At 32.7% G+C, this 14,018-nt stretch overlaps 3 protein-coding genes across 3 annotated transcripts; 2 read left to right on the plus strand and 1 right to left on the minus strand.

The window, feature by feature from the left end:
- The first annotated feature begins 396 nt into the window (after window positions 1-396).
- LOC104742431 (uncharacterized) lies at window positions 397-1,928 on the plus strand. The gene is made up of 5 exons (XM_010463448.3): window positions 397-509; window positions 803-859; window positions 940-1,026; window positions 1,144-1,313; window positions 1,619-1,928. The coding sequence occupies exons 1-5, from the start codon at window positions 488-490 to the stop codon at window positions 1,715-1,717; spliced, it is 435 nt and encodes a 144-aa protein (XP_010461750.1). The 5' UTR covers window positions 397-487; the 3' UTR covers window positions 1,718-1,928.
- A 1,010-nt stretch (window positions 1,929-2,938) lies between these two features.
- Window positions 2,939-4,116, minus strand: LOC147949343 (uncharacterized). Its single transcript, XM_087474188.1, has 2 exons — window positions 4,060-4,116; window positions 2,939-3,964 (listed from the first exon to the last, which is right to left on the minus strand). Exons 1-2 carry the CDS (start codon window positions 4,114-4,116, stop codon window positions 2,939-2,941), a joined length of 1,083 nt encoding a protein of 360 aa, XP_087330314.1.
- An 8,398-nt stretch (window positions 4,117-12,514) lies between these two features.
- Window positions 12,515-13,695, plus strand: LOC147949344 (uncharacterized). The gene is made up of 2 exons (XM_087470790.1): window positions 12,515-12,571; window positions 12,667-13,695. The coding sequence occupies exons 1-2, from the start codon at window positions 12,515-12,517 to the stop codon at window positions 13,693-13,695; spliced, it is 1,086 nt and encodes a 361-aa protein (XP_087326916.1).
- The last annotated feature ends 323 nt before the right edge of the window (window positions 13,696-14,018 follow it).

Here is a 14,018-nt window from a genome sequence, read left to right on the forward strand (position 1 = left end):
AAAGCTATTATTATTTCCTGTTTCGATGCGCTATTTTTTTGTATAATATCTTGTCAAAATTACGTGTAAATCTTTTGCTTCAATTGGTTGGTGTACTCTGAAATGTTAGATTTTCCTTGAAGTCGAAAGTTAAAATTTGTGTGACTGCCCCAAAAAGATGATTACGAATATTCATTCGAATAATAGTAAATTCTAATGGACATGTAAACAACAAAAATGAGAACTATTGGGCCTTTCTATGTACTTTTAGCCTTTTAGGTTTGGGACATGAACAAAACATATAACATACGACGAGATTATCAACTTACAACCAATGAGAATCGAACACGTATACATATCCGCGTGTGGTCTTGACCTCGTCTCGTTTCCTTCATATATAAATAACCCGCCTCCACATGATATTGTTGCCTAATAGCTAGCTTTATTTGTTGACAATCTCCTTAATCTCTCTTTCTCATTTTCATTTCTCTCCTCTCTATCACAAAAAATGGGTCGCCGTAGCTCAGGAGGTAATGTTTCTTTTTCTTTCCGATTTCAGATCTAATCCGATACTTTTCATTCTCGTTAATTACGAAACCTTCTTGTGTTTCTGTTTTTGGTCCTCGTTTGTGCTGCTTGTATTATCCCACCCGATCTAGGGTTTACCTTTGTCCTCTCTGTTATTAGATATAATGAAATCATCATCGTTAAGTTATTTAGTAGGCCTCTGTTTGGTTTACAGTTTATAGAAATTTCGAGATAGGGGAAGGTTTTTTTTTTTTTTCTTTAATAATAATATTTGTCTTCGTTCGTTTTCTTGCAGGAAGATCTGCTCCTCGCCCTCGTCCTGCTGCTGCACGCAGCCCAGCTCCTCAATCTGGTATGATAATTGTCTGTTTTTCTTTTTTGCTCTTAACTATGACGATTCCATTTGACTTGTTTTTGGGTTTTTTGTTTCAGTAAACCGTGCACCTCCCCCAGCTACAGTCCCTGCGAGCGGTGGTGGTGGTGGCATGTTCTCTGGCATTGGTTCAACCATTGCTCAGGGTATGACGCAGATTTGTCTATTGAGTTTTGTTTTGCATCATTTCTAGGTCTATATTTTCTCTGGAATAGTGTTTCGTGACCTGTTTGTTTGTTTGTTTGTTTGTTGGGGATGATTAGGTATGGCTTTTGGTACTGGAAGTGCTGTTGCGCACAGGGCTGTTGATTCCGTGATGGGTCCACGAACCATTCAGCATGAAGCTGTTGAGGCTGCTTCTGCATCTGCTGCCCCTGCTGGAAGCAACATGTTTTCTAGTTCTTGTGACATCCATGCTAAGGCTTTCCAAGATGTAAGTGTTTAATCTCTCTCTCTCTCTCTCTCTGTATCCTGTTAGGTTCAGATTTTGCCTAGATTCTAGTTCGTTTGCAACATTTAAATTAGTTTTTTTTTTTGTTCTTTGCTGAACATATAACATAGCTCAGTGATTATGGGTTTAGTGGTGCTTTGACATAAAAGATTGGTGTTTTTATTTTACTCCTAAGTGAAGCATGTAGCTTCGCTTGTTTCCCTTTAGTGCCACTTTATTTTCGAGCATTGAATAAAATCTAAGGCTAAGTCATTGATTACTCTTCTTTTAAAAATATATGAATGCAGTGCATCGGCAGCTACGGAAGCGAGATTAGCAAATGCCAGTTCTACATGGACATGTTGGCAGAGTGCAGGAAGAACTCTGGTTCCGGGATTGGTGCCTAGAGTTTCTCATTTCTTATTTGTTTTTTATCTTAAAATTTATCCAGCTGTGATGTTGCTGAGAATTTGGGGTGTTTTTATCAAATAATATTTGTTTTCCAGAACCAGAAACTGCATGTTTGAAAGTCTGTCTGTCTTATTAAGGGTAATCGTTTGTAAGACTTGGGTTCTTTCCCATTCTAGTCAAATAATGTAAGGTTGGTTTAAGTTTGAACTTAGCTTGAGGAATAAGCTATACTAATCCTATTTAAGTTATGATTCAAAGTGATAAGGATTTTAGGAGGTATCTAAACTTAAAGTGTTTTCTAATAGGATTAGGATTGGTCTTTTATAACATATCTCTTAAGAATTGAGCTATTTTAATAAAAGTGAGTCTATAATTTTTAAGTTCATAAAACCATAATCAAATTCTAGATTGGGCATATTCTCAATTCGACGAGAGTTGTAGACAACATCATTAACAATCGAGGAGCTTCTATTATAATACACACCACCCTTACACTTTCTATTATATACACACCACCCTTACACTTGTCTCTCGAGTCCCGCAAATCTAAATGTCGTAAACAAGGCAACGCGATAGTGCTGTTTTCACCCTCGTGTTCTTCTTCTATCACATGATACAACATTCGAAAAAAACTGAAGATTAGAAAAGCCGGGTAAAAGGCGCTTATTAAGACATGATTTTCATAAGACGCAAACTCTTTAGAAGCGGGAGACAACAAGGAACATCAAAACAAGGCAATGTAAGAGCTTTAAGTTCTCTAGCGTTTTCATATGTGAATAGACCACTCGTTGTTGTAAAAATAACAAACTTTCTAGGTAAATAACTGGGAAGATGAGGCTCAGACCTGTGGTTAACCTCACATTAAAAACATATATTAAAACATGAATCGTTCGATTTTTGGGTATAGCGGATTGCTAGAATTTGATCAGAAGAAGGGTTAATGGAAGGATAGAAGCTAATGATAGCAGATCGCGGCTTTTTGGCTGCTCCTCTTACCTTCTTCGTCGTCGTGCCCTAGTTGTTAGCTAAGTGGCTTGACCAAATGGAGAGCCAGCCTAAGATGTACATGCACATTCAAACTGAGATGAATGAGAAGGTTTTTCTTAACAACTCCACATGGATTCTTAAACATTGACAAAATACATAATACAATAATAGAAAATTTGGTCTTACAATAATACCTCATGAGTTCTTACCATTGGAGGATGGTCTTACTATTAGTCTATATTTGGTGGAATCCAATAAGGTGCCGTAAGACTAGAATCCTGAATAGTTATAAAACTATTGTCGATAGCATATGCTCCGCAGTGATCGATTCCAAAGAAATTGATATAGTTATCGTATCCGTCATACAAGCTAGCCGGGAGACAAAAAGATTCAGCTTTTGAGAGGAAAATGCATATCTCTCCAATGTCTGTGGTATACTCAGCGTTTCCTTCCTGGTCTATGTTGAACACCACAAAACGCTCTGTTTTCATCTTCCCGTTGTTGCTGTCGTCTCTCTTAGTGTACCATTTAACCAGAAAAGTTTCACCAGTGGATCTTGACTCCACCAAGTGCTCGCTCCTGCAACACGAATCTAACAGCTCCCACTCTGCCTGCACCAACTCGGGAAGGTTTCGAAACCGCAACTTCTGTACCTTGCGGTTGTGAATGTCTTCTCCGATATCCCATGATCCAATGTAGTCTCCTTCAGAAGAAGGCATGGAGAACATGTCATCTCTTTTGGAGTACATGACATGTGAGTTGAAGAAGCTCGAGTCAGTGATTCTGATGTTGGTCCACTGGGAGTTTGTTCGTGCAGGCCTACATAGGCTGAGCTGAGGTCCCAAGAACTTGACAGCCACAACACAGTCCTCATCCTCAGGAGAAGAGGAGGACATGGCCACATTGGTTACAACTTGCGTTTGGCAATGAGGTAGAGTAACAAGAGGAGGCAGTGAAATGCGCTTTGGATCAATATCAGACGCACATGGGTTTAGATCATCTTGGAAACACACTACTCCATCCTTCAACGTAGCAAACCAACCATTTGATGCTCCGATCGTTCCCATTTCCTCGACCAGCTTCATAGGTACCTTCTTGTCCGTAAGAATAAACCCATCACTAGGATTCTTATAAATCTTGAGATTTCCGATATCCCCATCCCTCAAAGTAGATCCACAATGCTGAGCACCGGCGACGAAACATGGGAAGGTGGTTTGAGAAGAAGAAGTTGAGAAGGAGCGAGCGGTGAGGTTTCTCTGCGTAGTAAGTAATCACAAACATCAGAAGAAGGATCGGAGTACTATCGTCAGAGAACATTGGAGAGAGAAGAGAATAATTAAGAAGAGCTTACGAGTGCAAGGGTTCTGAGGGAGGAAAGCTTCGAGAGGCGGCTGAGAAGCAGAGACATGGCTCTTGGTAGGACTAGGACAAAACCGTAGCTAGCTAGTAGTTCTTGTTGGGGGATCGGATACGAAACGAGAGAAAGAGAAAAAAGGGAAAGAAATGATAGGGTCAATTACAATATAATCTTGTCCATTAATTGATACAGAGATTATGTCTTGTCCACCAAGTCTCCCAGCTTATAACGAGATCGGGCTCTCTAATCACTTTTCTTTTAGTATCGATCGTTTCTTGTTAATTTTGTTAATCGATCAATGTTATCATCAAGTTAACAACATTATTTGAAACCAAAGCAAAAAAAAAAACCTTAAAAGATACCAATATACATTAATACATTTTCGAGTTCACTTCCTCCAGAAAGCTTGTCCCTTGACGCCTTTTCACCCTAACGTAATCCATACTCTCTTCTCTCTCTCTATCTCTCTCTCTCGATATGACAATGATCCCATTGTTCACTAAAAATGCATGTATGTGTGTACAGTATGCTGTCAAGGGACATAATCTGAGCAATTATATGAGAGCTTAACTAATCATTGTTACGAAATCCTAACTATTCAATCACTAATATGGTATCGTAAGTCATGACTTGTTACAGAATCTTAGCTATTCAATTACTATTCAGTGACTAATCTAGATGCTAGATTCATAATCTTTAATTATCAAGAATGAATGAGATGGTTACCGTACGAAATATGGAGCTTCCACAAAATAGGAAAAAAAGTTTAATTTTATTATAGTTTAGGCCACAAATAAAAGTAGGCCTAAACTATGAATATGTACCTAATGAGCATAGTTCAGGTACATATTTTGTGTAAGTTGCTTCTTTATAATTCACATACTAAACTATGATATACCTAAACTATATTGACTAAACTATGTGTAATCTATTATAGTTTAGGCCACACACAAAAGTAGCGAAAAAAGACATAAACAATTGCATGTCACGATTTTAAATTTTAATTGAGAATTTATTTTAGAGCTTTTTATCATTTCTTTTTTTAATACGTATGATTTTATTCTTTTCAGTTGCTTTGTTAACAATATTTCATTTCTAAAAGAAAATGGAAAGGTATAATATATTATATATGTGTGAAAATATCATCTTTGTTTTCTTTTTTTATCCTATATTTTTTTCCAGTTAATAGCTATCAATATTTCTAATTTCCAATAAGAAACTGGATTTATTTAAAATTTAACTTTAAATTTTCAATTGGTTTGGAAAGAAAAGTTAAGGAAACTATAATTTCGAAAGTGTGGGAAAAGGAAAATCTACAATTTGGAAGTGACTGTCAAAATATTTAGCAAACTAGATTTTTACCCGCGGTACACCGCGAAACCATTTTTTATTAAACTAAAACTTTTAAATTTTAAGTTATAATTGTTTGTTGATTTTTGTTTAGTGTTTGAGATCGTATAATTGTATTTAGATTGTTAATTCTAGAGTTAATTCGTGGTATATTGCATGATATATTTTTTTACATAATCGTAATTTTATTAATTTAATTAAAATTTTAAATCTTCTAATATTGATGGTGTTAATAAAATAATAACATGATGAACACAGAATTAATAATATTTTAATTTATATTTATATCAACTCAAATCCGTCCTGCTATATAACCCGTCACGTGATATATTATAGTTTCTGTTTCCATAAAATATTATAGTTTTCTGTTTCCATAGAATAGAAGCAAAAAATTCAAAAAATAATAGAAAGTGTCATTAATATATTATTGTTTCTGTTTCCATAAAATATTGATTGCAGTATTGTGTTATGAATGGAATATAAAATATTAAGTAAACAAAATATGATGTTATCGTTATTTTGGAAAATTTTCTAAGGATTAAGATTGTAAATAATATTTTTAAAATAACTATAACTAAAAGGGCATAACATAAAATGTACTTCAAAAATGTTAATATAGATTATTATAACAAAAAAATAAGGGATCTAAATACATAGTAAGTCATTTATATGCTATGATTAAGTCACATTTTTCCTAATGATTTAATTATTTTACACAATCTTAGTTAAATCAACTTAATTTTTATATGTCAAATATTCTAATATTAACAGTGTTGACAAATAATAAAATGAGGATTTAACCCGTGTTAACACAAGTTTAATGATATTTTATTAATTCCAACATGTCCTCTTTATAACTCATCTACTGTATAACCATATTATATAGTTTTTTAATTTTACACATTCATAATATTTTAAAATTTTATTAAATTTATATATATTAATTATAATATTTAAATAAATGTGAATTGAAATTCTTCTTACGTTAAAAATCAAAGCTCACAGGTTTTGGAAAACAAAATAAGAATCAAATTGTTGTGTTTTATTTGTTTGCAAAGGATTTAGAAATGGAATATCTTCAATACACAATAAAATGTGTGGTTAAATATCTCATAATTTCTATTTCCATATTGACTTTGTAAATAAGTACAAATAAAAGGGTAGAACCCAAAATGTACTTCAAAAATGTATATATAGATTATTCTCTCCCGAATAAAATTCATCCCGCTATTTTGAAAACGTCTGAGGCTGATAAGACCTAACGTGAAAAAAAGAGTGAGAAATCGCCAGATCTTTACCACCGGTGTAGTACGCGGAGTAGTAAAGACATCGCCGATGGTTTGGTTAAGAATCTCGGCGTTTTCTACATGAAAAACGCACAGATCTAGATCTCAGATAACGGGAAGAGAGATATGTGTAAAGCGAGAGGAATTGCCGGAATACATACCACCGGTGTAGTAGGTTGCGATGTTGTTTGTCCGGAGGCTTTCAAAATTCAAATTAGATGAAGTTGACTATGGAAATAAATAAAAGACTGAATTATACGATACGATACTCTGCGTTTTAGCCACTCTCACAAAATTAGCGAAAAAAAAAAGAAAAAAAAAGAATTTATTATTAGAGCTCTTTATCGTTTTTTATTTTAATCGTATGATTTTATTTATTTCAGTTGCTTTGTTAATAATATTTTATACAATTACAGTTTACAGCCCCCTTTAGGAATCTTCAGTCAAGGTACGAAGTAACTCGACTTTTCTAATAGAAAATGGAAAAGTATAATATATGTGTGAAATATCATCATTGTTTCCTTTTTTTAATCGTATCATTTTTTTTCAGTTAATTAGCTATCAATATTTCTAATTTCGAATTAGAAACTGAATTTTATTTAGAATTTAACTATAAAATTTTCAATTGGTTTGAAAAGAAAAGTTACAGAAATTATAATTTCGAAAGTGTGGGAAAAAGAAAATCTACAATTTGGAAGTAACTGTCAAAATATTTGGCAAATTATTTTTTCCCTAATAAAATCCATCCTACCATTTTGAAAACGCCGAGGCGATAAGACCTAACTAGGCTAATGGTAATTGGTAGGCCTAGTAATTGGGCTCTTAGTTATAATCCGGCCAGGGCCACCAGTCAATTTGCCGAGTAGCTTATACACATGTGAAACATTAGAGGACTTAACGCCCGCAAATTGCCTTTTTTCGGATGTTTTTTTGCAGCCTTCCGTTTCTCAAGAGTTTGTCTCTTATGAAGATGGGTAAGAGGCGGACCTACGTTATGGTTTGTGGTGGCAGTTGCCACCAATAAAATTGAAATATCAAAAGAATTTACACTATGTACAAAAGGCTAAGTAGTAAAATGGTTTGAGAATAAAGTAAAATATGCTCAAGGTTGATGGTTCGATACCACCTTGCAGTAATCTGCCACCATCAATTATTTTTGCTGGGTCCGCCCACGAGGGTGAAGACATCACTATCGCTTTGCCTTTTTTTTTTTTTTTTTTTTTTTGTTAAAAATATATTTTTAGCCGAAAATCGAACCTGAAACCTCTACATACTTGAAAGTGCGAAGTGGCCACTGATTTATGGGACTCGAGAGACAAGAGCAAGGGCGGTGTGTATATGAGTTAATTTTGTTAATTTTGATATCACTATCGATCGTTTCTTGTTAATTTTGTTAATCGATCAATGGTATTAACAAGTAATAGTGTACTAACAAGTAACAAGCAACAAAAGACCTTGAGATTACCTTATATCTAAATATGATTCTAGCTCCACTTACATGCATTCACTATCAAACTGATCTGAAAAGATATAAGTTAATAACAAGAAGATGAATTTTAATACTCAAGCTTGACAAAAAAGAATATAACCAAAGAAAAGTGTTGGATGAATAACGATGCCAATGAGGAAACGGCGGATGTGAAAGCGGAAACGGCGGAGGACGACGGTGATTCATTCATTATCCTTTTCATCTTAAACAAGGCGTGGATTAAAGAATATTAAGAGAGTCGACTTGTGCCCTCCATTCTCGTATCCTTTGAGAGTTACGTATGTTTTCAAAGGAGGATCATTCATGACAATTCTTAATTACTACTTGTAATTGTATCATCTTTTTTAATAAAAGGGAATTACACAACATAATTTTTGTAAATTTTATATTTTTAATAAATGGTTACAAATGGTTACAAATAGGTTATACATTAATATTAATGGTTACACCTAAATATTAGGGATATTCCAAATTGATAATTGATATATTAATGGTGACAAATAAAATCATGGATATTCCAAACTGTATTTTTGGAAGATTTTAGTCCTATATCATATTGTTTCCAAAGATCTTTAAACACAATATTACAAATTAAGAAATTGATAGATTGATTGATTACAATTTAAATATTGGGTTACAAGATAGACTACGAAATAAATTTAACCAATGTTATAGCACAGGTACTTCTCTAACATGATTAACAATATAAAACTTACAAAAAATGTGTTTTTTTTCAAGCATTCATATTTAGCATATGATTTAATTATATAATGTTTTATCCAAAAAAACTTTTAAAAACAATAACATAAATTACATCTTATTATATAAAGTCTGATGTTAAAATTACTCATTAACAAGATCGTGACACGTGTCAAATATATTGATTAGATGATGACAAGTGTCAAATTTTTCCTTTTCCTAAACGTAGTAGAACAACTAATTATATTTACATAATTTTACATGTTTATATTTTTAAAAATTTATTTTTTCTAAATCAAAAAAGAAAACTAACAAAATCAATATATTTTCCATTGTATGCTAATTATATTATACATGTGTTCTCAATAAAGATCGTGACACGTGTCAAATATATTGATTAGATGATGACAAGTGTCAAATTTTTCCTTTTTTTAAACATACTAGAACAACTAATTATATTTACAGAATTTTACATGTTTATATTTTAAAAATTTTATTTTTCTAAATCAAAAAGGAAAACTAACAAAAAAATTTCATTGTATGCTAATTATATTATACATGTGTTCTCAATAAAAACATGTATAAGCAAAAATGAAATTAATTAAGCATGTATATTAATCAATAAATAATGAATAACAAAGTTTAAAAAAATAACATAAGTTATTTAACATAATTTAGTAGTATATAAATTGTACTTACCAATATAATATAAATTTCTATTCTAAGTAAGCACACAAAACCTTAAAAGAACAATGAACTTAAAAAGAAAAATTTCCAATACCTGATGTGTATTAGTATAGTTTTACATGTTTTATTTTAAAGATTTTATTTCATGTAGTAATATGAGAAACCTGAAAAAAGAAAATTAGAAAAATGAGTTTGTAGGAATGAATTTTTGGTTAATTAATGAAAAGTGACAAAAGTATTACTTATGAAATTATGACATATAGAAGAATAATATTTAGGATATTTTTGGATTTCCAAAATTTTTATGGATGTTAACTGATTTTTTACTGATTATTTTTATTGTTAAATTTAAAATATTAACCAATATACATATTATCTCATATGATGCTCATATTATTATTTTTTTAATTTAAATTTTAACTCTAATCCATGAAGAAGTGAATTATGGTTTTCTGATGAAACAGATAGTTAAATGTAATTACTAAACTAAATGCCTAACGATAAAATTTTTAGATTAAATTTTTTTCAAATATTAATATGTATCATTTTTAAAATTCATTTAAGAATATCTTTAATATTTTTTTATGTTTGATTTTATAATTTCAATACATGTATTTTTGTAATGCATATGTTAAAATAAGATAATTCGAAATAGATTATAGTTATATAGGAATGAATTTTCAGTTATTTGATGTCTCTATATCTTTTTATATCTTTTTATTTTATAAATTTCACTCATTTAAAATTGATTATAACATGAGGTAAAATTAGTACTTATGAGGTAACAACATAAGAAATATATCTTAAATAATGTTGATTCAGTTTTTTTTTTCGAATTATGTTAAACATTTATTTGTATTTTTAATTCTTACTAAGATATAGACTTCATATGATTTATTAATTGTGTTTGATATAAAATATTTAGTTATATGCATTAAGATGAAATGTATAATTAAACTTAAGATATGTTTTATTAAAATAGTATAGATATTTAAATGGTATTCTATTTTCTATAAGAATTTTTGGGTAAAAACACAAAGATTAATAAACAAAAAATATTATGTCATTTATAAAATTTCAACCAATAGGAAAATATACGAGAAAACGATCTATTTCTCCAAGAGAAGTATCATATCAAGCAAGATAGGCTCAATCTATTACCACGCGCTCTATATCTCCGAGAAAATATTCTTCAATCTATGTCTTTCTGACTCCATAGTTCAAGATCTATATCTCTTTTGAAACATAGTTTTCACCTAATTACCCACAAAAATTGGTTTTGCTCGGTTTACTATTTACTGAACCAACTAAATAAAATAATAAACCAGATCTAACCTAAAACCGAATTCAATTAATTAAAACAAATTAAAAGAAAAAAGAAAAAAAACATGATGATTTCCTTCGGTTGGCTTTCTCCGATGATGGTTACCAGTGATGTTGATTGATGGCTAACTGGCTATAGATCTATTTCGCAGTGGTTCATCTCTTTGTCTTCTTCTACCTCTACGCTTTGATCTGCTTCACAATCAGAGCTTCATCGACTTTGATTAAACCCAAATCGAGAATTCATCGCTAAATCTGTTATTGTGGTTTGTGTTGATTTTTTTTCTGGGTTTTATATTTTTTTTTAATTGATTTTGAGATAAATAATCGAATGAATATAGAAAGAGTTCATAAAACAAATTTAATAATCGAGATGTTTGGTCTGGCTGATTAGATTGTTGTTTTGTGAACTGTAATATCTCTGCGAAAACTCACTTTGATCTTCTTTTTCTTAGCAAACGTTAAAGAGAGACATGAATTAACTTTTAAGGATACAAATTCAAAACTCATCATAACAGTTCAAGAGAGACATAAACTAATAATTTTTGTTTTTCAAATAAACAAAATCTAGGATTAGTAGGAAGGAGAAGAATGACGAAGACGAAGAAAGGGACGCACTTGGACTTGGGTCTTTTTTCTATTATTAAAAAGTCAATAAATTGACATAACTGGTTTGGTATCAGTTTGAGTGGTTTTCTCTCGGATTTAGTTCATAAACCGATTAAATCCAAATATGTGGGGACGGGAGAGATAGATGGAGAACTTACATTTTCAGGGGACAACTAGCACGTGATTAAAGATTGAGCCATATCTAGGTTGATGTGATATTTTTTGTAGGAAAATATATTATTTTCCCAAAAATATACTATATAGTTGAAATAGTCATAAATTGTTATATTAATAAAATTTGTATATAGAAATTTGAGAAAATATAATAAAATAGAGAAAAAAAGCCTTAAAACTCTTATATAATGGAACTGAGAGAGTATTAAAATGAAATATGAAAGATTCATAGTCAATATTAAAATATTACAAGATAAAATCTAAAAATATGTATATTACTATCTAATTGTTCTCAATAATTTTTTTAAATTTTTACTCGCGTTATTACATGAGCCTTATCTAATTTTATATAAAAAATACAATATAAATAAAATGAATTTCAATCCATTCTCTAGCACGTATCTTACTCTAAACATGTCTAAAAACTAAAACAACTACCGTTAGCTTGTGACGGTGTGGTAGAAATATTATTTATTATTTTTTTTCGGCAAAACACTTGATGACAGTTTTATCGATAAGTCTTTTATCTTTTAAGGTTTTTTTTTGCTTTGGTTTCAAATAATGTTGTTAACTTGATGATAACATTGATCGATTAACAAAATTAACAAGAAACGATCGATACTAAAAGAAAAGTGATTAGAGAGCCCGATCTCGTTATAAGCTGGGAGACTTGGTGGACAAGACAATATCTCTGTATCAATTAATGGACAAGATTATATTGTAATTGACCCTATCATTTCTTTCCCTTTTTTCTCTTTCTCTCGTTTCGTATCCGATCCCCCAACAAGAACTACTAGCTAGCTACGGTTTTGTCCTAGTCCTACCAAGAGCCATGTCTCTGCTTCTCAGCCGCCTCTCGAAGCTTTCCTCCCTCAGAACCCTTGCACTCGTAAGCTCTTCTTAATTATTCTCTTCTCTCTCCAATGTTCTCTGACGATAGTACTCCGATCCTTCTTCTGATGTTTGTGATTACTTACTACGCAGAGAAACCTCACCGCTCGCTCCTTCTCAACTTCTTCTTCTCAAACCACCTTCCCATGTTTCGTCGCCGGTGCTCAGCATTGTGGATCTACTTTGAGGGATGGGGATATCGGAAATCTCAAGATTTATAAGAATCCTAGTGATGGGTTTATTCTTACGGACAAGAAGGTACCTATGAAGCTGGTCGAGGAAATGGGAACGATCGGAGCATCAAATGGTTGGTTTGCTACGTTGAAGGATGGAGTAGTGTGTTTCCAAGATGATCTAAACCCATGTGCGTCTGATATTGATCCAAAGCGCATTTCACTGCCTCCTCTTGTTACTCTACCTCATTGCCAAACGCAAGTTGTAACCAATGTGGCCATGTCCTCCTCTTCTCCTGAGGATGAGGACTGTGTTGTGGCTGTCAAGTTCTTGGGACCTCAGCTCAGCCTATGTAGGCCTGCACGAACAAACTCTCAGTGGACCAACATCAGAATCACAGACTCGAGCTTCTTCAACTCACATGTCATGTACTCCAAAAGAGATGACATGTTCTCCATGCCTTCTTCAAGAGGTACTTACATTGGATCATGGAATCTTGGAGACGGAGACACCCCAAAGATTCAAAAGTTGCGGTTTCAAGATTTTCCTGAGTTGGTGCAGTCAGAGTGGGAGTTGTTGGATTCGTGTTTCAGGAGGGAACACTTGGTGGAATCAAGACCCACTGGCGAAACTTTTCTGGTTAAATGGTACACCAAGAGATGCATACGTTTAAAAGGGAGAATGCTAACGCATCGTTTCATGGTATTCAAAATAGACGAGGATGGAAACGCGGTGTTCACTAACGACATTGGAGATCTCAGCATATTCCTCTCCGATACTGAACCTTTCTGTCTCCGGGCTCCGAAATACCCAAACTGCGTCTTTTTCTTGGGTCAAGACTACCGCGGAGTAGTCAATCTCCACAACTACTACCCGTCTATTAATTTTGGCACTTATCCTGCCCCTTACTATATTCCACCCCAAACTGCACCAAAGTTAGACTATTAGTTATCATCTGAGTTTTTCTTTCAATTATATTCTTGGAGGTTGGTGCAGCAAGCACCAACCGGCTCATCTGTTATAATTTAATGAGTCTTCTTCAGTCTTGTCTCCAATTTATTTTTCTTATGACTCCGGGTTTATGCTGAAGGGTTGAAGACAATCTCGGCACCATTTAGACCAAAATCTAACCAATTTAGAGGATGATGTCTTCCAAAACATATAATGAATGCAGTTTTCACAAACACCGTCTCAGACACAGGGTGGTCTGTGTCTCCTTCCATGTAATACGTGCTCTCGTTGAAATCTCCTACCCTCGATATATGGTAGGA

The sequence above is a fragment of the Camelina sativa genome, chromosome 2 (genome assembly GCF_030686135.1).
Source record: "Camelina sativa cultivar CO46 ecotype springtype chromosome 2, ASM3068613v1".
Classification (NCBI taxonomy): Eukaryota; Viridiplantae; Streptophyta; class Magnoliopsida; order Brassicales; family Brassicaceae; genus Camelina; species Camelina sativa.

Coding starts and splice junctions, on each gene's coding strand:
- LOC147949344 (XM_087470790.1), top strand. CDS start 12,515: ATGTCTCTGCTTCTCAGCCGCCTCTCGAAGCTTTCCTCCCTCAGAACC. Junction 12,572..12,666: donor CCCTCAGAACCCTTGCACTC/GTAAGCTCTTCT, acceptor CTTACTACGCAG/AGAAACCTCACCGCTCGCTC.
- LOC104742431 (XM_010463448.3), top strand. CDS start 488: ATGGGTCGCCGTAGCTCAGGAG. Junction 510..802: donor GGGTCGCCGTAGCTCAGGAG/GTAATGTTTCTT, acceptor GTTTTCTTGCAG/GAAGATCTGCTCCTCGCCCT. Junction 1,314..1,618: donor ATGCTAAGGCTTTCCAAGAT/GTAAGTGTTTAA, acceptor ATATGAATGCAG/TGCATCGGCAGCTACGGAAG.
- LOC147949343 (XM_087474188.1), bottom strand. CDS start 4,116: ATGTCTCTGCTTCTCAGCCGCCTCTCGAAGCTTTCCTCCCTCAGAACC. Junction 3,965..4,059: donor CCCTCAGAACCCTTGCACTC/GTAAGCTCTTCT, acceptor CTTACTACGCAG/AGAAACCTCACCGCTCGCTC.